This window comes from Melospiza georgiana, chromosome 6 (genome assembly GCF_028018845.1).
Source record: "Melospiza georgiana isolate bMelGeo1 chromosome 6, bMelGeo1.pri, whole genome shotgun sequence".
Lineage (NCBI taxonomy): Eukaryota > Metazoa > Chordata > Aves > Passeriformes > Passerellidae > Melospiza > Melospiza georgiana.
Genome location: NC_080435.1, coordinates 20,243,046 through 20,267,942, shown reverse-complemented (window position 1 = coordinate 20,267,942; position 24,897 = coordinate 20,243,046). Strand labels below are relative to the sequence as shown.

At 39.4% G+C, this 24,897-nt stretch overlaps 1 protein-coding gene across 6 annotated transcripts in view; it reads left to right on the top strand.

The window, feature by feature from the left end:
- SBF2 (SET binding factor 2) overlaps nt 1–24,897 on the top strand; it is a 229,334-nt gene that overhangs the window by 39,031 nt on the left and 165,406 nt on the right. For 4 of the 6 annotated variants that reach the window (XM_058026343.1, XM_058026341.1, XM_058026339.1 and 1 more), the window contains exon 2: nt 6,192–6,280. In XM_058026343.1, coding sequence (XP_057882326.1) covers nt 6,192–6,280 — 89 coding nt within the window. The remainder of the gene's footprint in view (nt 1–6,191; nt 6,281–24,897) is intronic. The other 2 variants (XM_058026340.1, XM_058026338.1) reach the window with 1 other exon arrangement.

The following is a 24,897-nucleotide window of genomic DNA, read 5'->3' as shown; positions in this document are numbered from 1 at the left end:
TTCTGTGATTCTTCTTCAGGCCTGGAAATGATACCTTTTGTAACAGATCACTGAAGTGCTTCCACTCAAAGCTTTGCATGTTAACAATACTTGGTGCTCAGATGCATTTTTATCAGGGGTTTGTGAGTGAAAAGACAGTGTATCACAGTCCTCATTAATTTGGAATGTAAGTTACATGAACAGCTTGCTTCTGGAATTTCAAGGGCGAGCAAGAGATGGCATGTGACCTTTCATGGGGAAAGATTTATATAAGAAGGGAGTTTAGGGGACTAGGGTTCAGGAACCAGCAAATTATGCCAGAATTTTAATGTGCTGCATGTTTGTACTGTTTAAAGAAAAAGATGGGAAAAGGAGAAGGAGAAAGAGGGCAGATGAGAGGAAGTTAGCTGGGAAGACAAGTTGCTTGTCCCTTAGTTGCTTAAGGTATAGACTAGCATTCAGAATTCCTACAGGCTGAAATTTGGGGTTTGGTCTTGGCAATTCACTTGGTGTGTGTACTATACATGGCCAAGAATGTAATGTCTGAAAATATGAAGCCTAATTTATTTTGTGGTCAACTGTGATTCTTAATGGATTAAGGAGTTAAGCTCTCTTAAACGCAGCATAACTATTGGATGAGGGTGATAATGATTATTTTAACCTGGCACCTTTAGTGAAAATGAAAATGCAATTCATTGCTGTAGGTGCCAAATTACAGTTTTGAAAAATGGCTGCAATGTTTTTACAACTTTTGTACTTCACTTTATGCAACGAAACTTTACAACAAAATGAAAGAAAAAAATTGCAATTCAGTTGAAATACAGGAATAGTTTTGCTTTTGTATGAATGACTATTAAGGTAACAATATGAGTGTTTAATAACAATAATAATATAATGGCAGTAGTTTTGTTAGGAATACGTCTCCTGTTACTGCCAGGCACATTTTGTAGATGTAATTAATGAGAGCAATTCCTGTTTTACATGGAGCATGCTTTTAATGTGCAGTGATTGCCCATGCTGTGCTCACACTCACAAATACTGCATTTGGTAGATTGTTGTCTGAGTGATGTCTGGAGTGCATCTGAGTTGAAGTGGTTTAAAAACCTCCAAAGTTTCTGTCTGACTGCTCTGAATTCAGAGAGCAGTGCTAGCCATGGGCTTTCCACCATGTGCTGATGATGGATTTCCACCCATGGTTTTGGGCAGGTTGTGCGTTATTTGGAAGGACACCAAAAGACAAACATTCCTTCATTGCTGATACAGGGGCTCTTCCTGGTGGCTGTGGCTCTCTGAAGCCATTGACACTGCAATGAACAAGTTTTCCAGGTCAGAAACAAGGTGTCAGTGTTAATGAGTTAATCAGTTCACAGAATCATTTAGGTTGGAAAAGACCTTTGAGATCATCAAGTCCAACCTGTGACCACAATGCCAAGCAGACCATGGCACTGAGTGCCACATCCAGGGATGGTGACCCCACCACCTCCCTGGGCAGCCCATTCTGGTGCCTAACCCCCCCTTCCATGAAGAAATTCTACCTAATGTTCTCAAAACCTCTGAAATCTTGGTAGGTCTGTAGAGCAGATACTATCAGGCACAAACTGAGGAAGTTGCTACTGGTGTTCACTGTGTGCATGTTTTTAATGTGGTGTCACATTTGTTTAATTAGCTTTAGTTAACAGGAATTTCACCAGAATGCTGAGGGAATGTCCTTTGAGTGTTAAGAATTAATAAAAGGGGCTTGAAAGAAGACTAGATGCAGAGTCAAGGGGTTGTGGTCAAAATGTGAAGTTATTAATAGGAAAATCTGAATCACCTTTATAATTTTTTCCTCACGTGGTTTCAATATTTTTGCAAAGTTGTCAGTAGTTATCAGTAGCATATATTGAAACAAATGATAGTTGTTGAAATCTCGTGACCTGATATTTTCTGTTTCTTCCTGTTGTGCTAAAGCAGTCAAAAATGCAAATTCACTTGGGTGTTGAGTTGCAGCCACCTCTTGAATAATCTGTTATCTTCAGAGACAACTGCTCTGCTGAAAGTTGGATGATTTAATAAAAGTCAGCTGAAGGCAGATAGTGTCCACACCCCCTCACCCCAAACCATGGGCTTTAGGGACTTGCTGTTATTTTGAAAAATTCTGCTGATTGGATTGAAAAATGTCAACAGAGAATCAGCAGTAATTAAAGTATAAAGTATTGGGGAAATGTGGTGAGCATATGGTACTGGACTGGGTTTGTTATTAAAGGAAGTGCAGCTGCTGGGTCTTCTCTTGTGCAGGAGATTCTTTCAAGTGCTCTGGGTCTCAGCTTTTCCCAAAGAAGGCAACTTGCAGTTCAGTAACTTTTGTAATCGACAAGAATAATTTTATTTATTTTTTAAATTTATAAAATTACAATGAGTTCTACCTTGTGATTGCAAACAAAGAAAACTCTGAGATAATGAAGAATTACCCTAATTTTGAAGGAGTGCAGATTCATTTAAAAAAGCAAATCCAACAATTCCCCCCAAGCCAAACAAAATCTTAGTGGATGGAAAGAGTGTTTCCTACCTATCTGTATTGTATTCAACTTATGAAATCATGTGAAATAGTTAGATTTTATAAGTATAAGTATTATAAGTAGATTTGTAAATCTGTATGACAGGACCTTTCTGTTGAAGGATTAACAGTGCTCCTTCTGTTGGTGTTTTTTTATTTTTTTACTCATACCTGGTGGATGTGAATACTCTTCTAATCCTTGTATCTTGAACACAGAACTATAGGGAAGTGATTCCCTTTTTTCCCCGTTAAAATATTGCATTTCTATGATGCATCCTTCAATTACTGTTCCATGAACTTTTTGAGAATTTTAGTCTTTCTCTGTATTTAAGTTGATGTTTTCCTGAAGATTCAGCTTTACTGCTGTGGGCCTGAAGTTTGTTGAACACCTGTAATGTTTGTGAGGCTTCTGTGAGCTGTTCTGAACAGGATCCTTTTCCAAGTTATTTGAGAACTCAGGTACCAAATCAGTTGGGCCTGAACTAGAGGGAGACAGAAAGTGTTTTTGGTTTCCAGGTGTTTTCCCAGCAGTGGGGACAGGTTGGGGACATGAGGAGGAATGTGGTTCTGCACCTCCTGGAGGGAGCTGCTCCCTGGAGTGGTTTCTCTCTGGTCCCAGAGGTGACCCTAAGTACAAGTTCAGGCAGCATGAGAGGTTTGCGTGGCTTTCAGAAAATGCTCAGCAGCACATCATTTTCTTCAGGGAAATCCCTGTGGAGGTTTAGAATCCTTCTTGAAAGCAAAATGGAATTACATGCAGCAAACTCTAACACTGGTGGCCAGCATTAGTGGCCTTTTAAGGAAAACAGCCTAAAAAAACTGATAAGCTTTTGACATAAAGGAGAGAATATGAAAAACTTTAAAAAAATGTACATCTCTCAATTCTGAATTAAGAGCTTCCTATACTGTGATGTAGGGAGAGTCTTTGTAGCAGTCAAGTAGGAGAACTAGAAGGGTTGATAGCTTCAGAACATGAGGAAGTAGAAGAAATTTTGAGCTACTTTCCTGGATGTCATTATATATAATTGTAGTTGGTAGTGTCAGAGGTTTCAGTCTCTTGTAAACTGAATTCAGAGTTAAAAAAAGTCACCTGTGTTCCCACAGAGAAACTTGCATAGTAGGGGCTGTTTGCTGCTGTAACTCTCTGATATTTCCTTTTCCAGAAGTCTGGATACCTCTGTTCAGCTCAGTCCTGCCCTTTCTGCAGGCTGAGCTCTGCCTGGAGGATGTTTGTGCTCACCCCTGCTTTGGGTGCATTTGTTTGCTGTCTTTATGCCACCTGCCAGCCCTAGAACAAGTGCAGGAAGAAGAGATTTGACAGAGATATTGTGACAGTGTTCACAGGGGCTCTTGGATGAGGGAAGAGATGAGAATGTTGACTCCATGTTTCAGAAGGCTTGATTTATTATTCATGATATATATATATTACATTTTAACTATACTAAAATAAATAGAAGGAAAGGTTTCATCTCAGAAGGCTAGCTAAGCTAAGAATAGAATAGAAAAGAATGAAAACAAAGGCAGCTGGCTTGGACAGAGCAAGAGCCAGCTCTGCCATGTCTGGTCACTAAATGCAAATGTCCACACGAGACCAATCACAGATCCACCTGTTGCATTCCACAGCAGCAGATAATCATTGTTTTCATTTTGTTTCTGAGGCCTCGGCTTCTCAGAAGGGAAAAAATCCTAAGGATTTTCACAAAAAGATGTCTGTGATAAGATATGACTTAGGATGAGCAGATAATGTGGTAATTTGAGACTTGAACTCAGCAAGGGGAGAAGTTCTGACACTGAGTCAGTGAAGGAGCAGCCCCTTTGTGCAGTCACCTACTCCACAGTCACTGCTACTGTCTGCAAAAAGGAATGGAAATGCTTTGGTAGAGAACATGAGGGGAACATTTAACTGTGGATCAGTGGCTGGTGGCCCTGTTCAGTTATTGCAGTCTAACAGAGAGCTCCTTTCCCTTACGCAAACTGCAGCTGGAGCCATCTCTGAATTTGTTCCTCGGGCTCTGGCACATCCTGGCTCTGCCTTCTGAGCATCTCTGCAGCTCCTCTAGAATGTGATACTTCCTTTGCCTTTACTTTCTGACCTGCACAGAGCTCCCAGCTAACCCTGTGTGACTGCAGTCTGTGAGCAGGCTGCCCTTGGCAGTCACACTGTGCTGCCTCGGGGCTCAGCTTGCTTTTGGGACTCTCACTCCTTGTAGTTTGTATGGCCATTGTACCAAGAACATCTGCTCTGAGATTATTCCCAAGGCACAGTCACAGAATGTTAAGTGTAAATATGCACAAATTGGAGAAAATTCTGCTGCTGACCCATCAGATTGCTCTGCCCAATTGTCTTGTAGGATGTTTTGTGGGTTTTAAGATAGCAGCAAACTCAAACTGTAAATTAGCAGGAAGCTTAGAGGAAGCCTGTTTTTTTGTCACTGTAGCACTGATTTATGCTAGCAGACTTGAGTTGTCAGACTGAAAATGGTTTTTTATGGTAAAGCTAGGAGAATAATGTATTCACTGCTGCTGCCTGGGTGTCTGCAGAGGAGGCAGCACATATGGACTGCTACTACTAATACATCAATTGGACTGCTTCATAATAGCAGAGTACAGCTTTGAGAAGATGATCTTTGAGAAGATTGTCTTTGACAAGAAAATGTTCAACAATTTTAATGCTTAACCTCAACATTTTGTGATACAACTTTACAGAAAAGATGATTCAATTAGATAGGACAGGTCAGCTATTAAAAGGTGTTTTAAATAGTTGCAAATTTCAATTTTGCCATTGATGTATGGACAGACTGAAGAATGAGCACCCTGCAGAGCAGCCCTGTGGAAAGGGACCTGGGGCCATTGGGGTTACAGCTTGTTCATGATCTCCTCTCTGGTGACCAGCAGCAGACCTGATGGAATGGCCTCAAGCTGAGTCAGGGAAGGTTAGGTTGGATAGCAGGGAAAAGTTTCTCCAGGATTTACTGCAGGATTTCAGAAGGTGAAGAACAAAATTGCTGTTTGTAATTCTGTGCATTCCTGGACCATTCAGGGTGACACAGTGCTGCAATTTTGGGGTATTTGTGGTGTTTCCAAAATTGATCTATAGCACTGTTGCTTCCAAAAAAAGGAACATGTAAAAAAAGAACACAGTTGCATCAGAAAAGTTACCAGAAATTACCAGCTTTTCTTCACATCTTTCTGTGTGGAAAACCACTGCTGACTTGTCCAAGGAAATCAGTAAGAAATACTGACAAAGAGCAAGTGCATCCTGCATCAATCATGTGGGATTCTAATCTGCAGATTTATGTCAATATATAGGCTTCTTTTGGAAGACTGCTTCTTGAGAAATTATTGCTTTCTCTTTTAAATATCACATTATCCATTATATTAAACTCAGTGCTCTTTGTAGAGCGAGACCAAAATTACCAATAATCACCTGTCATTTTAAAAACATGAGAGTTAGAGGCTGGATGCAGCTTGTATCTTCATTTCATGTAGTGATTCCTGGTGTTAGTGCTGGAAAATGTTAGGATTGTCTTTATTAAATGACTTGCAGGACACATTTGAGGAGTGTGTTCTGCCTCTCATGGCGAAAAACTTATTGGGTATATTTTGAAAATATTCTCAAATGTGTGGTGATTTCAATTCCACCAGTTTGCCTTTAAGTAATTGGATTTTCTTTCAGCAGGACCAACAGAAGGTTTGGGGAAGATAATACAAAGGTTTCCCCAGAAGGACTGGGAAGACACTCCTTTTCCACAGGGAATAGAGTTGGTAAGTTTGCAATACGTTTTGCAAGTTTTAGTATTTCTTTTACATGCATTTGGAACATAAATCTACCTTCATGCAGTGATCTGTATTGTTTAACCCAACAGGGCATGGGTAGAAATTAGTGAGCATAGGGGATAGATTGTAGGTTTAAGAATAACAATTTTGGCTAACAGAAGATAATTTATTCTGGTATGCACAGCTAAGTAAATATTCCTTGAATATAGAAAATGTCTGCTGCAGATTTATAAACTGTGTGTTTAAAAGAAATGCTTATTTGTGCTCCTGTGTTTTGTGAGCCTTCAGATGGCAGATGACTTCTCATTGTCATGTTCAAATAATTACAAATGCATATTTGTATAATGTAGATTTAAAAAGAAATTAATATAATATCCCAATAAACTGGATTTATTAAAATGGTCAGCAAGGCTGGTGTGCAGGGATCTATTTTAAACAGGGAATTCCCAAGGTGCTGCTGTTTTCCCTTCCTTGGTCTCTTCTTGGGGGATGCAATGAAAAGGTGGATCAGGGATTCACTCAGCATATTGTCTCTAAAAATCCTGAAGAGAAAGGAAGGACTGTGGTCATATTCTGAAATGAGGTTTCTGAGAAGTCAGAGTGAAACTTTTACTGGTGTGAACTGAGCAACATCTGGGGCAGGATGAGCTATGGGAGGAGATGGGCTCTAGGAAATGTTGCAATAGGAGTCTCTGTGCTGTGGGGCACAATCAGCTGCGGAGGACAAGGACACCAAGTCTTCACTGAATTCATTGCACAGCCAACAGAGCAGGCTTTTCCCAGTCTGGCACCTTCCAGGAGTGTTCAGCTCCCTGCCCCGTGCCACTGCCACGTGCTGTGAAGGAAGGAAGGGGACTGGGCTTGGCTCCCTCCCTGAGCTCATGGCCACGCTCTCCTCCTCTGGGCTTTCATTTCAGCCCCAGCCTGGCCTTCCAGGGCTTGCCCTGCCCTGCTCTTTGGGGTGAGCAGGATTTCTCCCCCTGTGGTGGGGAATTGCAGCCTCTTGGTGCACTTGCATAACCCCAGGTTTGGCAATGCCGAGCTCTGCTGAAAAGGGGAAGCTCCAAGGTTCAGCCAGGAGGGTTCATCTTGTCTCAAACAACCCCAGGGGCTGAGTCATGGGGAGGTTTACTCTGTGCCACAGATCTAAATCTCAGATCTTCCTGACCTCGTTCAGAGAGAGCAGTGGGTCTGACTAGCTGTGGAGATGTGAAAAATAAATAAAATAAATAGGCACACCTTCTCTTGAAGCAGTGAATCTTAATCTGTGCTCAGGTGTTTTCTCCCATTTAAGTTTAATTGTAGGATTTTAGCCCTACAAGAAACACCTTTCTAAAAGATGATTTTTTTTTTAATGGGACAAAACGTTATTTCTGTATTGATTCTCAAATGACTTATTAGGCCAAGCCATTAAAACTTTAAACTTTCCAAATAAAACAAAATCTGACAATTTAACAACATCAATTCAGCCAGTTGGCAAAATCAGTCAAGTTTTGATCTGCTTTCCAAGTGTGGTAAATAAAATTTTAATTAACGAAGATTGAGGAGTTAGTGCAAACATCAAGTACTGAAGTAAATCGCTTATGAAAGTCAGATGTTGGCAGGAATTTTTTTCAAGGTTTTGGATGAATCTAACAAGTATCAAAATTAATTCATGGAAAGGAAAGAAGAGCTATGTTACCATGTTCTGTCACCTCAAGATTTAATATCATTAAGGGGGTAATAGGCACACCTTAAGAAATGGGGAAAAGGGTAAGACTAGATTAGTTGACAAATGTATTCAAGACTGAAGAGAGACATATTTATTAATAGCACTTAGTTCTATGATAAGTTTGAGTTAATATCCTCTTAACTGTACCTCCTCTTTGAAAGATCTGTATGGTTTCTGTTAAATGGAAAAAAAGCCATGGTTTATATCTAAAAAACGTGTCAAGCTCTCTTCACTGTGTTCTCATGAAGGAAAAAAGCCAAAGCTTTTCATGCTTAATGATAGGATTGAAGGGAGTGGTTTTTTTTTTGAGCCGAGTTTTGCTAAACAGGCACCCGTGGGACAAACTGGGTCTACTGGACTTGCCCTTGACTGAGTGAAGAGGGATCATTTTGACAACATCTCTAGGAATGATGACTCAACTTCACCTTTCACTTTGACTGTAGTTTTGGTAGTTTGACAAAAATATAGAGAATTGGGTCATTATAAAATGTGATTGCAGTCTGAATTTCACTGAAGGGTGTTGTTTGGTGTGTGTGTGTTCTGGATTAAAGGATTAAGAGTTATTCAAATGTGTCTGTTTTTATGTGAGCAGCATGATAGCTGTGTTCTGGTCACAAACACATGAGCTGGGAGTAAGCACATTGTCCAGAATTCAACAGAAATAAACTCTATTCCATTTTATTCAAGTCAGGTACTTTAATTTATCTTGTTCAATAAATTGTGTGTCTTGTGGTTGTCAGTGGTGAGCAAAACCATGAGTGTCTGCTGAGGGGATGATGCTGTCAGGAGGTGTTGGTCAGTGTTTTCTTACTCCTCTTACTTGTCTGCATCCTCTGAAATTACCTAAAGAGGTTTTTCTTAATATTTTTGCATTTGCTACTTCACAGAGAACTTCACAGCTTTAAACTTTGTTCTGTTTGTAACTGAATGCAGAAACTTTCATAAGACCTCTGCAAATTGCTGTGAAACATACCTGAAGTCTTCTGCAATGGATTATTGATAATTATAGTAGCTGTTAAGGGGCTGAAAACATTTTGTGTGATGTAACTGTGAATAGGATACAGTATTTCATAATGTTATATATCATATATATTGAGTGTTACTTCAAAAGCAATAAAATCCACTTCTTCCATTTGTTAGAACCTTTTGTGGACTATTCAAGAGAAATTTAAGGAACAATTTCAGTTTACAATCTGAGTATCTTCATTTTACTGACCAAGAGCAGTCCATCTGCAATTTATTGACATGCAAGTCAGAGTGAGTTTCTTCCAGTTCCATGGAAGTAAGCTAACTTTGAGGGGTAATGAGAGATTTATGCTCATTCTTAAAGGTAATAAAATATTTGGCTCAGAAAAGCATTTCAGTCACTGGTTTTTGAAAGAATGCAGTTACAACACCCCAATCTGATGGCTGCGCCCCATGATGTTTAAAATTAACATGTTTGGGTATCCTTCTCCATAGTCTGTCTATTTCTGAAAAGTTTTTTTCAGATGCAGCTTAAGTGTAGAAATAACCCTGTCAAGTCAGCTGAGGCATACAGAGCAGTGTCAGGTTAGGACAATCAAACTTCATGATCTTGCTTGTAGAAAGAATGCTGGAGAGTGTGTGGTGGTTGAATGAGTTAGCTTTACATTTCTGCACATTTTTCCTATTTCTAATGCAGTTTTAATTTCACTGTGTAACTTCCTAGACATCATAAGTAGTTATGCATCAGAGGAAGCTTTGGTATGTAATGTTATATTGTAAAGTCATTTTTGTCCCAGGGCTAAATTAGCTAAACTAATTCACCTGCATTACTCAGGGTTGGGAGACTGCTCTTAATGAGGCCAAGGGAAGTCATACCTAGGAACAGTTACCTTGTCTGGAGTTGGAACTGGATATGATGAGTTTCTGCAGTTTCTCAGTAGCAGGGAAGGAAATTTCCCACTGTAACTGCTGCTGGTGTTAGCAGTAGTGTCATGATTCAGTAATTTGAATTTCAAGTGTGGTCAAGTATAGAAATTAGCATGTATTTCTAGACAAGATAATCACCTATCCAAAGAATGACTTCAATTATAAAATGTATTTTTAATTGGTAAAAAGTGCTGTTTAATACAACCATTTGAAGACCACTTACACAAGTTATGAGACTAAGAGAGAAAGGCTGCAGGTATCCCTTTGGGATGTGTAAGTTTGCCTGCTTCCTTCTAAAGGAGGAGTTGGAGTTGTTGGAATCAGTTTATTCCTCCTTTGTGTACAGCCCTTGCTGTGGAGCTCAGCATTTCTGCGCCCTTGTTTTGCTTCAGACATAAACTCTTAAATGGATGTGGAATATGTCTTTTATGAAAAACTGGATTCAACTTTTAAATTCCAACTAACCTGAGATACAAGAAAACCCCATGAGTTTTGTAAAATGAGAACAAGGAATGGTATTTTCAAAGTGTATTTATATTCTGACTGATCTAGTTGGTCTTGTACAAATTTCCACTTCATTTTTGCATACATGATTTATGAGTTACAGCTCTACCTCTGAGATCTTAACTGATATTTACTTCTCTTGGAGCTTTACACTTGGAATGGGGAGAAAAAATCTGTCACAAAAACCCCACCAAAACCAGCTCATTTGTCTTCAAAGTTGCACTCTACTGAAGACATTTAAAAGAAGGCCAAATTTTAAAGTGGAAAAGTTTTTCAGAACTCCTAAACTTCTGAAAATTTCCACTGCAGAGTCTCTGGAAGTCATTACACATTCAGTCAGAAGAAATACTTTCAAAATTCAAGTGCTGATCTCTTAGTTTTGTTTTGCCACCTTTGGTATAAGGCATCTTTTCTGAGAAAAAATCTGATGCTTGACCATTCCACTACTTATTTTAAATAAGACATAAGAGACAACTGGGGTTGCAGATTAGACAGTTAAGGCCTGAAGTGATTAAAGTTTTAAAGGAGTTAATCTTTAAATGCTTCAGTCTTAGCTAGCTGATCTGTAAGCCAATTTTTCTCAAACATTAATGCTTTTAAGGACCTGAATAAAGAGTTGTCTACAACATCCATTTAACCTTCAGTGCACCTGCTCAGCTGCAGAGATTTTTTTGTTTGGTGGGGGATTTTTTGCTCCTCTTTCCCCTCAAACACTTTTTACCTCTCAAAGCTCATTACATATGTAATTCTTCAATGGGCAACTGCACAGCAGAGCTCAGTGAAGCACTTGGAAATGCCTTGTGTTGTTTTTATTCCCATATTGCAGAACAGGTGCTTTCAGCACTTAGTAGGAAACAGATGATAGCCAAACTACAGAGATTTTTTTTTTGGTCAGAGTGTTTTTGGACTCAGCTTATATTCTTTGGACATACTAGCCTCCATTAGACAACTTAGAGTGCCCTTAATGTGGTGTATTTTACAGTTGCATTTCTGCTGTGCTGTAAAACAACTACATTGTGGTTTTAGAATCTAGTCTTACTGAATGGATGTTAGCTTCTGGATTTTGTAAACTAATGTGATAAAGTAATTTGATTTTGTACCTAAGCACTTGGAAGTAGTCCTTGTGTAGTATAGCTTTGTCTCACTTGACTAAATGCTGTCAAAGAGTTCAATTAATCTGCTTTATCCACTCTTAGTTTTGTTTTGAGTTGAAAAAATAATCACATCAGAGCATACAGTCAGCAGTTTTGGTAGGAATGATAAAATATTGAAGTGACACCTGTTTGGAATTTCAACTTTTCCAACTCTCTAATCTTTCAATGGAGTATATTGAAGTGTAACCTTTTTGGCATCTATCACAGTGTTTTAGAACCACATACTTGCATTTTAAGTTAAATTCTTTTCAGATCTCTGGAGGAGAAAGCCATTTATACAAGCTTTTTAAAGAAATGCAGATATTTTTAGACTCACAGAGTGATTTGGGTTGGTTTTCTTCCTTGTTCAGTTCTGTCATCTCCACAGATAGTACTTGACTGCATGAGATGGTTTTGTCCACCCAAGCTTTTTGTGTGATTCAGCATCTTTCTTACCTCTCCATAAGTTTTTCTCATCTTCTTTAAAAATTAGAGGCAAGACTGCAATGTGGGCTTCTCTCTGAGTCTCTGCTTTGGGGTTTTGGTGTAACAGTCTGCAGAGGAGATTCTGAGACCCCCCCAGTTAAGCCATGAGGTGTTGTAACATTCACAAAATCCTGGGAGTGTTTTGGTATTTCCACCTTGTAACTTACAGACTTGTCTGTGTACAGTAAGTCTCCTGGGAGACCCTGCTTTTCCCAAACGTTCTGAATTTTAAATATTAAATGTTTTTTGTTGTTCCTTGGTTGATTTTTTTTTTTTTTCAGCTCTTGAAAAACTCTTGACTAAAAAGGGAGAGCAGCATGCATCTCAAACACATGATGTGAAAATGGGCTGTATCCCCAGAAACCAAAACTGAAGAGCAGAAATCCTATTGTTTTACATGTGATATCAAAAATTATGGAGAAAAAAATATGGTTTTAATTATTTTCAACTTTATGATTAGCCTGGTTACAGATGTGCTTTGTGTTTTTAAAAAACATTAGTTTATCCTTGAAAGTTCACTTGGATGAATGCAGCACATGACTGTGGAGTGACACATGTTCTTGAAAAGCTGAGCATGTCCTTAACATCAGAGGAGGTTCTTTAGCCTAAGTGACCTGTTCCACTTTGGACTAATCATCACTGATTATTTCAGAATAATTCTATATGATCATAAATCCATGGAAGTTTGGGATGCAAGCAACAAAAGAACAATTTATCTGGAGAGCCACCAACCAATGTCCATTTCTAAGGCAATTAAAACTCCTGTGAGTGCTGCACCCTCTGGATTTACTGTTTTTGTGTTGGCCCAAGCACACAGAAATGAATTGAAATGAATTGAAATGAATTTTTGTGCACTATAATATCCAGTTGTGTTGCTATACAAAGCTCCTGTTTCCAGTTTTGCCTCATGCCATGTGCAGATGACTGTACCTCTCCAAGTTATTTGTGTAGTGTCTACATTTCCCCATCTGTTGTCTCCCCAAATTAAAAAGTGGAGCTCAGCATGAATCAAAGGAGTTTAACTGTTGAATAAAGGTAATCACTCTTCTGAAATGGCCAGAGGTTGGACTTGAGAAGACTTCAGATAAATAAAATGAAGAGGATAAGCTGTTCTCCTTGTCCTTTGAGAATATGGTGGGTGAATGGATTCTCTAGCAAAGGAGATTTGGTGTAACCAGTAATAAATATTTAAATAGATGGAGCACATGCTATTTAGAATGAAAATTTTGAGCAGTCTTATTTGTTTCTGATGGAGAATGACATGTGTGAGGCTAACAGTGTGGCATGGAAAGGGGAATTGCTTGGATAATCTCCTGAGGTTCTCCTTAGATCTGTTAATCTGAAAAGCAAAGGCCCTGGCTCTCTTGTGTGCCTTCCAAGGGACCAGGCTGGGGCATCAGAATGGAGTTGAATGAAGAAATATTGTGGAAAATGAGAAATACCATGGGAGATGAGACCTGGTCTCTGGGGGGGATTGTCAGGTGTTTCTCCCTCTGTTAAGTACAGCAAACTCTGACACCACTGGGTCATCTTCCTGTAAGTGCCAGAGAGGAAGAGAGAAATTGGACAAATATAACAATCCTGAAAACCACTGAATTACCTCAGAACCACTTTGCAGTTTGTTGTTTGAAATCCTATGTTTTGTTTCAGCTCCTTATTACAGACTATCTGTCAGCTTTCTGTAAGAAGTTGGAACTTCTTTTGCTCTTGAAGTTCTGTAATTGAGACAATTGTTGGGCTGACATTTCTGGGGTTTTTTGTTTGGTTGGTTTGGTTTTTCTGTGTGTTTGTGCAGGGAGCTGAGAATTGGTGTGGTTTTGGAGAAAACCAGCCAGCAAGAGCATTGTGTGTTGAATTTACAACTATATATCCAGTTGTCACAAAGGGATCCTCTCTGGGGTTGTGCAGAAAGGCAGATGATGTGCAGCTAATCAAACACAGCCTATTGGGCTGGAGACAAGATTGTGAAACTTGAACTGGGTTGGTGAATGTGTTCTGGGAATCCAGAAATAATTTATCTATGAAGTTGATTCCTATGACTGTAAATCACTTTGGAATGTTTTCTAATAGTTCAAGAAAACAGATTAATGGAAAATAAGGGTATTTTATGTTTTTAAATAAATTTGTTAGTGGTTTGTTAAAACTGATACTTTTCATGCTAAGAATTTCTAATCAGTAGTACTTGTAAATCATTATGTTCCCCCAACTCCCCAGTTTGACCGACCTTTTAGTTTGTACTCTACATAAATTTTGGTGTGTTTTGATGCAGGTTTCTTCTGCTGGCTTGAATCATCTTAGTGGTTTTAAAGCTTGGCTTCTTAAACCATGAAAACTTTTTTGAAGCCTTTATGCAGTGTAAATGCTTATTAATAATAAATTATAAAAGGGGTGTCCTAGTTGTGCTCACCAAAGAACAGAAAAGAACATTAACAAATCTTGTGATGATACTTCACAATTTTGTGCATTCCATGGGCCACAGCTCATTTAGTCATTGCATTATCCAGTTTGAAGGCAAGCAGAAAGAGCAGAGGCTTTCTGCACCTCCCAGTTGGTGTAATTCCTGATTTCCAGATTCTGTGAAGGTCAGAGTGGCTCCAGGCATGCACCTGACAGCACCAATGCAGAAAGCAGCAGCTGATTCCACTGTTCCAGTGCCTGGCTGGGGCTGTGCCATGCAGAATTCCTGGGAAAGGACTTGGACCAATATTTTAAATTTTTCCCCCAAAAAGTAGTCTGTCAGCCTCCAGCACCACTACTAACTGAAGTCTCAAACAGAGCTCAGTTTATGAATCCTGAGGTTGGGATGTTTTGTTTGTTTATAAAGCAAACACTAAATGTTGTTTCAGTACAGCATGGTGGTGCTGGCTTTTGGGTGATTGCATGGAACTGGCAGAACCACTTTGAAACTTGCAGGTTTTGTTGTCCAACCTTTTTGAACTCTTTGTAGATATCCCAGTAACATGTAACAAATTGTTTTCTTTTATACAAAACCTGGCGCTTGGAGATGGAAAAAAAAGTATTTATGAATGAACTTCAAGGTTAGAAGATACAAAAGGCTGTTTACATGGCCTTTTTCTTCTTGAATTATTCTTTAGTAATAAAGTGGTATTTTATACTATCTGGTATGGTTCTGATCCTGATTTCAGTATGGATTTGGTGACTATGAGAATTTTACTGAAGAAATCTTAAGTAGAAGTCAATAAATGATAATTTTCTATATATTTGTTATAAGAGGAGTTTAGGCATGGTCATAATAAGGTAAAAGAGTAAAGAAATAATGTGCTCTTATTTGAAAAATACAGCTTCTATTAAGAGGAAGAAGAGAAATATAACTATATTCAGATGTGATTTGTAAGTGCTGATTTTAGGGCTAGTCACCAAGAAGAGTTTTTGTCTTTGAACTTCTCCTGAGTGGGGATCTGCTACAAGCAGGGCTTCTTGTAATGAATTCCAAGTGTGGAACCAGTAGTTTTGCCTGCAGTTTACCTGGACTGCTCCTAACAAAACCTTTCCTTTTTTCTCACTCCTCATTGCTCTGTGGATGTCAGAATTAAACCAGTGCAGGCCAAAACTCTCAGAAGTGACAAATTTTTCAGATGAGTGCTCATGGTGCAGCTGATCCATGGAGTGTTAGAACTTTATTAAATGTTGCTAAGAGAGACCTCTCTGGGCTCTCTGGGGTTGTGTGTCTCTGTTTTTCAAGGACACACTGTCAAAGCATCTCTTGAGCAGGTGCTTTTATTTAGCTGTCATGGATACCAGCACAAACTAAAAAGGAAAAAAAAAATCAAAAATAGAGTAATAAATGAGGCATTTCAACTGGCTGCTAATGCTGCTAATGTGAATCAATGAAGCTCCAGCTTGCAGATTTGGACAGGAGGCACTTGAGGCTTTGCTTGTGGCTAAGGCTGCTTGTGTGGTGATCCTTGCAGAGTCTGTAGCTATTGCTCAGCCTGCAATTAATTAAATCTGAGCTGTGCAGTGAACCTGGGCAAGGAGGGAGAACTCTGACACCCAAGTCTTCTCTTGGATGGTGTTTGGAACTTGAGCTTCCCTGGCTGGATATCACAAATCTTGCAGGTTTGTGTCCTTTAAAATATCACCTGCTCTCGGCATGTTTCCCTAGAAAAGAGCAAATTCCTCCTGCTCCCTGCCCTGCCCATCCTGGGTTTATGTTTCTAACATAAAAGTTACTGCTGCTCTAAGGTATACTGATGCTTTTGAAGAAATTTTTCTGTCCAGATTTTGTCATAAAGCTCTCCCCAAACTGCTTGCACATCTTTCCTTTACATTGTCTGGTTCCTTCACTCAGATGTGAAATGATCTTTTATTTATGTCAACAAAAGGAGATTAGAAAAACAGATCATGCCCTGTTACTCACCAGTGTTGGTTATACTCAAGTCAAAAATGTCTTTTTTCTTTTTTGTTGAAAGTATATTTCTGATTTGAATCTCTGCCAAGTTACTTGGACAAATGCAGCTAGTACATATATATAAAATTGGGACTAAAGTAATTTAAATATAATACATAATAGTAGTCACACCTCTCAATAAAATGATTTGCTGTTTTACTGAGCTGCTAGTATTTCTGCTGTCAGTCTGCCATAAGTTGTGGGGAATTTAATATAAGAAGTGGCTTTAACTTTGTGCTTGTGTCCCTTTCCCTCTTCTCCCCTGGTCTGTCTTCAGAGCTTCATTTAGCTGTTTATCTAAGTAAAGGCAGTTGAACACAAATCCATTCTAGTGTGTGTGAAAGACTGGTAGGACAAGGCTGGATTATGTAACTACTTTGTGTGGATTCATGCAGTACATTACACTGGATTATAAGCAACCAAAATATTCTTTTAGTAATAAAATGCCCAGTGCAGTTGTGGTTTTGGTGCTTTTTCTTAGGCTTACCTGTGAGCTAGGAGTGCAGGGAGCATTATTCTAAAAAAAAATGTAAATAAATTCAAAGTTTTGATCCAGGAGAGATGATCTGGTTTTTAGTTTACTGACAGATCTATGGTGTGATGTATTATTTTAAAAACAAGCAATACTCCTGTTATGTACATGGCATATGCAGAATCAACGTCACTTCATTCTTTAACTATATTGTTTCTTTTTTGACATGTGTTACAGCAGTGGACAAGAGAGATGTTCATTAAAATCACAGTTTATAAGCTTAGAATGAAGAATGAATTAGATTTAATGTCAAAATAGTGGGATAAGAAGTGAGTACTAAAGTTACAGTGTGCATTCGTGACCTCGATGTTTTTAACATTCCTGGAATACCAGATTTGTCCAGTTCTCTGCATCACCTCATGATTATTTGCTATAACTGCATACCAGAAAACCTTATTTCACAAGGATTTTCCTGCATTCTGGCCTGGTAATATACTTGTAGAGACTTGTTGGCATTTGCAATTTTGAAGATTTGTTGTTGGACCATTTTCATATCTGGCTCATGTCTTGTGTATTGGATTTGAGCTGCTTCTCCCAAAAAGCAGAGGAACTGGCAAGACCTCTCAAAAAGTGGGTGGAGAGTGCATTCTCCCCCTCCCCCCAATTTAAATATTTTGCTCCTATGACCAATGTGTGTTCACAGCAGCCACTTCTGCTTAAGCAGATTTTCAGCATCCACAGCGTGTTATTGAATTGGCACTGAGAGCAAAAAGGACTCTGAAAAGTTGCTTGCTGCTTTGGGTTATGGCTGAACCATTTATAAAAGAATGGCTGAAGCCTTCTAGTTTGAAATTCAAGATTTGATTCTTGTTACACTTACATCCTTTTAAGTAACAATGTTGATGTGTTTTGGTCATTTAATGTCTGAATGTCTTTCATCCAAAAGATTAGCAGCATTTCCAGCTGTGTAGCTGGAAAACTGACTATTGTAATAATTATATATATCTACAGTTTTCTCTGGGTTTGGGTAATACAATTATGAAAAATTTACATTATTTGGGAAACTTAATAACCAAAGAATGATGGAGTGAATGGAAATATGTTAAATAACATTGTGAAGTTTGATGCGGCCTGAAAGATTGTTGATATCAGTTTTTTGTACTAAGTGTGCCTTAGCTGGAGCAAGTAACTATTTGTGTTCCTATGTCTGAGAAAGATGTTTTGCAGTAATAACTTCTGTGGAATCTTATGCAATTAATAAATATTTAAATATATTTTAGCTTGGTTTAAAATGAAGGCACACCAGTGTTAAATTTGGTTTATTTTGGCTGCCACGAACATAATTATATTTGTATTTTGTGTGGCAAAGTAGATAGTATTCAGTGAAGTGTTCAGTAATATATTTTCCAAAAGGTTTCAGTTTGTTCCAAGGTGAACAACGATATAATTAAGGAAAATGTAGTCAAATGTCAGATTTTTGTGCTGACTTTGGCTTTAGACTGCAAGAAGTATTGTGTATGAGAGTTCAGCTAAAGCCACCTAACTCCAGCCCCTGAGTTCAGACAGAGAATTAACAGAGATAACCTAAGTGGGATGTTTTTACTGAACTATTTCTTTGGTTGCTGAAATGGAAAGACAGAAGCAATTTAACAAAAAAAAAAAAAAAGGGAAGAACTTAATTAACTTTCTTTCAAAATTCCTCATTAAGCTTTCAAGAACACTTCAAAATTACAGAAAATGAAATTTTCATTGGCTCTCCTTCCTTTTTTAACTTCTTCTTTTCTTCTTGCAGGATCTGAATACGTTTAATGATGCAAGTATTTTTTAACAGTCTGTATTTGTAGTTTGATTATGAAAAGAAATGGCTGGAAAGCATTACCTGAAAAGGAATATTTGGTGGCATGTTTTATGTATTGGCTGGGGTTTTTTTTAATGAAACATTTTGAGCTTATCAGCCACTAAATAAACATCTTTTCTAAGTATCCTAATTTCATTTGTTAAATACATAGATGGAATCTATGCTGAAGCATTTTAGGGTGTGTAGTATGGGATAATAGTTGACATACTTCTTATATTATTAAGGTGTGTCATTATTACAGCATATGCACACCCTCTTATGTCTTATTGCTTAAATATGATAGTGCTTATAAGCTTTCCTTTTAAAGTATGAATTTACTACTGTGAATTAGGTAACAGCATTTTTATGTGCACGATTTCACCTATTATGGGTAATACCTTACGTGTCTGTTGCAAGAGCCTCACTAGAGTGGCAGCAGTATTTAAATGAGGGATTGAATTTAGTGGTGGTTTCTGAAGTTCAAAGAAGGAAATGTAATGACTCCTGTCTCTTCAGATGACTGGCTTTAAGTGTGGCAGAAAAGAATGTGCTGTTTCAGTTTCACAGTATGTGATGTGTTGCACTGAGTGAGGCAAGAATGGGGTGCCCAGGAGTTGTCTATAATTTCCTTTTAGTTTGAGGAACCCTTTCTTTGGGTTTTCCTGTTGGAGAGGCTGCACTGATCTGCACAGGGAGAGGAGAAAGGAGATCACAGGGTTGGAGCCCCTCTCCCGTAAGGAAGGGCTGAGAGAACTGGGGTTGTGCAGCCTGGAGAAGAGAAAGCCAAGGGAAACCTTCTGGCAGCCTTCCAGTGCCTGAAGTGGTGCTGCAAGAGAGCTGGAGAGAGACTCTTTACAAGGGCAGGTAGAGATAGGACAAGGGGGAATGGCTTCAAACTGAAGGAAAATGGGTTTAGATGAGGTGATAGGAAGGGTCACTGTGGGAGTGGTGAGGCACTGGAACAGGTTGCCCAGAGCAGCTGTGGATGCTCCATCCCTGAAGTGTTCAAGGCAGGGTTGGATGGGACTCTGAGCCACATGGGGGAGTGGAAACTGTCCCTGCTCCTGGGCAGGGAGTTGGATTTAGAAGATCTTCAGGAGATATTACACTGTTGATAGTTGAGCTAATGTGGTTAAAGTGAACCACGTTTCAGGTTCCATTTCCTGAGTGGCAACAAGAGGTCTGGTATTGCATATGCATCTTAAGGATTCTTTTTTCATGTGCTTTAGTTTCTTCTTTGCACTTAGGGAACTGAGTGCTTACCCAATTGCTTGGTATTGTAAGACCCTCTATGTACAAACATAGAAGACTTTAGTATTGACTGTTCCAGATTCTTTTACTGTCCCCAGACTTGATGAATTTACTGTTGAATGTTTGTGATATGTTCAGAAATTATGTGTAGGAAACAAACAATAAACCCCCTAAGTAAGTCAGCCCCTATGACACATGCACAGGGCCCAGCAGAGATCTAATTTGCATTTCTTGGGGAAAAACACCCATTTATTCTTACTTTTAAAAATAGCTTATTACTTCAAAAGAGAACTGTTCTCCCATACCATGACAATTTAATTGGATTGAGAGTTCTTTTGAATGTTCCTTCTAAAAGACTTTTTACTAAGTGAGTCTATTGTGTGGAGTGCATCAATTTGCTTTTGTTGAAGAGCTGTTAATAGATGGATGATTTATGATCTAGCTGTAGAGAAGCCTTTCTGATTCTTTTCCAGTGTAATTTGCTTTTCTGTAGGGTTATGAGTTCTGTAATTTGATGTCTTCTGCACATTTGCTGCTTGAAAGCAAAGATTCTGGATAATGCTTTTATAAACAGATTAGACATTTGCCTACTTCCAATAACCCTATGTTGTCTTGTCTTCAGAAATCCACAATTTAGAGTTACCTAATTTTATATTTTGATTACACAGAACACTTGGAATCATGCTCTCTGATACTTTCATTTTAATTTTCCAAAATCTTTTCTATCTTCCCATCCGAAATACAGTTTTGTTTTGGGAACTTCGCCAGGAACCCCTCTGAGGAACTATAACATAGAAAGACTTCATAGAGGGTTTTTTTCATTCCTCCTTGAGGGATTTTACCTTTGCTCTTATTTTAGTCATTGTCATCATCAGTTTTCAGAAGCTTTCTCCTTCTGATGCATGATGAAACAAATCTTAGTAGTAATTGAGGGGATTGTTCCATTCTGCTCTGCACTGGGGTGACCTCACCTCGAGTCCTGTGTGCACTTTTGGGATCTACAATATAGGAAAATTATGAAGTTATTAGAGAGTGACCAAAGGAGGGTGTGAAGATGAGGGGCTGGGAGGTGGGAGGGGAGGCTCTTTGAGGAGTGGCTGAGGTCACTTGGTCTCTTCAGCCTGGAGAAAAGGGTCTGAGGAGAGACCTCAGTGCAGGTAAAACTTCCTCAGGAGGGCATGAGGAGGGGCAGGTACTGGTCTCTTCTCTGTGGTGACAGTGACAGAAGTCAAGGTCCTGGCCTGAAGTTGTGCCAGGAATATTTGGGTTGGGTATCAGGAAAAGGTTCTTCACCCACTGAATGGTTGGGCACTGGAACAGCTCCCCAGGGCAGTGCTCTCAGCACCGGCCTGACAGAGCTCAAGAGTGTTTGGACAATGCCCTCAGGCACACGTGGGACTCCTGGGGATGGTCCTGTGCAGGGCCAGGAGCTGGGCTTTGGTGATCCTGATGGGTCTCTTCTAACTCAGAATATTCTGTGGTTTGAGGATTCTAATCCTCATGCCTTAGCAGATTTCTCTGCCATGTTTCTCAGTCATTTTCAGATGTAGTTTTATATGTAACTTGCTGGAGTTTTTGTGTACTTCCATTTTCCTTATCTTGGACAGAACTTTTCTCCCTCTGACAGTTAATTTATTGTTTTCAAAAGATACTTATGACTGCTGAGTGATGCACTCTGACAGCAACAGGCTTCAGACTCATCACCGCTTCCTAGACTGAAACCAGTCAAGTCTACGTGAGGTTTATCACATTTTCCAACAAACAAATTGCTACAGGTTCTTGCTGGTATGAGTTACAGTCCTACTCCCCTGCCTTTAGAACTTGCTTTTCCTTCCAAGCTGGGTTCATTGCTATTGTGAGAGCGTCCTCTGTGCAAAGAGGGTCAAGGCTGCTGGTGGGGTTCTATCTTGGAGTAATGCTCTCTTAATGGGAGACTTGTCTGTGCTGAGGGAGAGCCAGGGCTTGCAGTGGGACTGTGCTGTGTGGCCTGGCTGGCCCAGCACGCTCTGACCTGCTCCTTTCCTGGCAGCAGCACAACCCAAGGAGCAGTGCCTGGGCGCAGCTCCCCAGGGGAACTATGTGGGCCACCACTGGGATGTGGCAGGAGGAGGAGGGAATGGTTATTGTGGATGCTGATCTTTCAGTTTTTATGTACTTGCTGTCAATTTTTTTCTTGACTTTTCAATTTCTGTCTGATACAGGAACATGTGATTAAAAAGTGTGGAAATGTTGAAAAAAAACCCAACTGTTTTGAATGAAGTTTTCCAAGCAGGGGTTTTGTCTCTAAACTTTTCAGTCAGGCTGGCAAGTGTGCTTTAAAGGCCTGTGGCCAGCTCACTTGTGTTCATTCGGAACAGAACTCTGGAGCTTGGGCTGCTGGTCACTGCGTGAATGTTCCTAAGTAGGAGCAGTATTGAAATTCCCATACTGAACCTCCCGTGGTTATCCTTCCTCTTTGAAATTAGTTTGTGCATGTTTTCACTGCATATTTTATATTTGTACTCTGTTTACATTTTCTTCAGGTTTTACTTGAAGATAATGTACCTTTCCTGAAAATACCTGAGGTGATGTAAAGGATGTTAATTTTTTTTGCTCTGGTAGGTATTTCAGGTATTTTAGTAAAGGAATATCACACATATTTTCATAGAGTGGGAAGACTGTACATGGTGCTGTTAAACTTGAGTGCTTGTCTGTACTTGTTTATACATCCTCTTTGGGATGCAGCTGTGCCACACTTGTGGGAAAACACAGAGGTCTTTCTTAAAAGCTGTGGCAATATTGGGGAACAAAAGTACTGGTTTTGGGGGGCTTTGGGGGGGGGTTTGTTTCTTCTTTTAAGATTACAGGCTCTAGTTTCACTGCCACATGCCATAAATTTTGCACAAGACTGCAATTTATGTGCAATGTTTTCAACTGCAGTAAACATTATTAATAACCTCATCTAGGAAAGAATTAAAATGCTCTGAGGTCATGAACCTAATTCCTTGGAACGCCAAGGGTCGCAGTTGGAGTTGACTTTAGTCAGTGTGATTGAATTAATATGTGTATGAATAGATGTAATATAAAAATCTGACAGTTTTTATCCCTTACTTTTTAGAATTTCTGTGTTGGGAAAGAGGCAGTGACTTTGAAAGTTTTATTGTGTTTTTACCATGGCTTTTAAAATGCATATAAATAAGTAATATCATGCTTTACATGGAAGCAACATCAATGCACAGAGTGCTCTTTACTATTTTTGTCTTACATACACTTTCTCAATATGTTGTATTCAATGAACACAGTAATTTATTCACTCTTCAGAACTGTAGCAAATATTTTATGCTTAATTTGATTTTATTTTGTAGCAAATCAATCTTGGTCTTTAACAGAGTTTAAGACAAAAGTCTGTGTAGTACTATGGAGCAGGGGGGAAAAGCTTGTTAAAGGTTGTTCAGTGTTGATGTACATTTCCACAGGGCTTTGTGAACACTTTCATGTGGATTCTTTGGAAATGACCAGGCAGAGTATTTTTCTTAGATTTTTTTTTTTCCTTTCAGTTGGCAATATTTCCTTCCAACCTTTTTTTAAAGATTTTCCTTTACTGAGGATATTATTTCTATTACAAACCCACAAACCTGCTGGCTCTGGAAGCAATTATTTCAGATGAGGCTTTAGAATTATAGATAAATATGGACACTTCAATTTTTTTCTCAACTATGAACACTTGATAATTTACTCCTTATGTATTTTGAAAAGTAAGTTTACTCATTACTCTTGATATTATAATTTGCTCTTTAAAACATCATTATTAGCATGAGTTTTGCAAATAGGTTAACAGGTGTTATGGGAGTCAGTCATGAGTCCTGGAGGCACATTTTTTTTATAGCATGTAGTGCATTCGTGACTATAAAATTTTCTCTTGTGCTTTTTCTGTTTCTGGTGTTGGCATTAAAGGCATGCATTTAGTCAGGTATTTACCATCTAAATTTTGCTGGTTTCACTGTCTCATTTCAAATATCTGACGAGTTGGTGCTCCAGGCTGTCTTGATTGAAGTGAATTGACATTTAAGAAGGTCCCTGCTGCAGCAGACAGTAGAAGTTGGTTAGCACTGGTCACAGGAAGAAACCACAAGGCTCTGGCTTCCAGCAGATACTGGAATCTGGTGCTAGAGAATGTTGGAGTGGATACACTCAGGGGCAGGGATCCCATACAGAGAGCTTGTGCAGGCTACAGGAGTGAGCCAGGGAAAGCACTCTGAAATGAATCAGGGAAAAATGCAAAGCCCGTGTTTGGGAGGGAAGAACCACGTGTCGTGTTTCATGCTGGAGACTGGCTGGCTGGGAAGGCTCTCTGCTGAAAACGACCTCAAGGTCCTGCTGGACAGCAAGCTAAACGTGAGCCAGAGTGTGCCCTGGCAGCCAGGATCCCCAGCAGCATCCCAAATGGCATTCACAGGATCACAGCCAGGAGCCTGAGGGAGCTGAAGTCCTTAACTCAGCACTTTATTTACGATCTGAAAGGCTGCATCTGGTTTTGGGCTCCCCAGTACAAGAAAGATGTCCATGAAATGGAGCTGTTCTGCAGGAGGGCAGCCAAGAGGGTCTGGTCAGGGCCCAGAAGACTTGTCCCAGGAGGAGAGGCTGCAGGAGCTGGGAGAGTCTGCCAAGTGGAGAAGGGACATCTTTGGTATGACTGAACAGCAGCTTCCCAGTGCCTGCATGGAGGCTGTTGAGATGGAGCCAGGTTCTGCTCAGTGCCACGAGATGGCAGAACAAGACACAATGGGTATAAATTAAAATTATAAAGAGGGATTATTAGCCAAGCAGTGGGAAAGCTTGCATCATAAGGAGAGTCAAGCATTGGGATAAGTTGTCCAGGAGACTTCATGGTCTCCATCCTTGGAGGTTTTCTAGACTGACTTTATAAA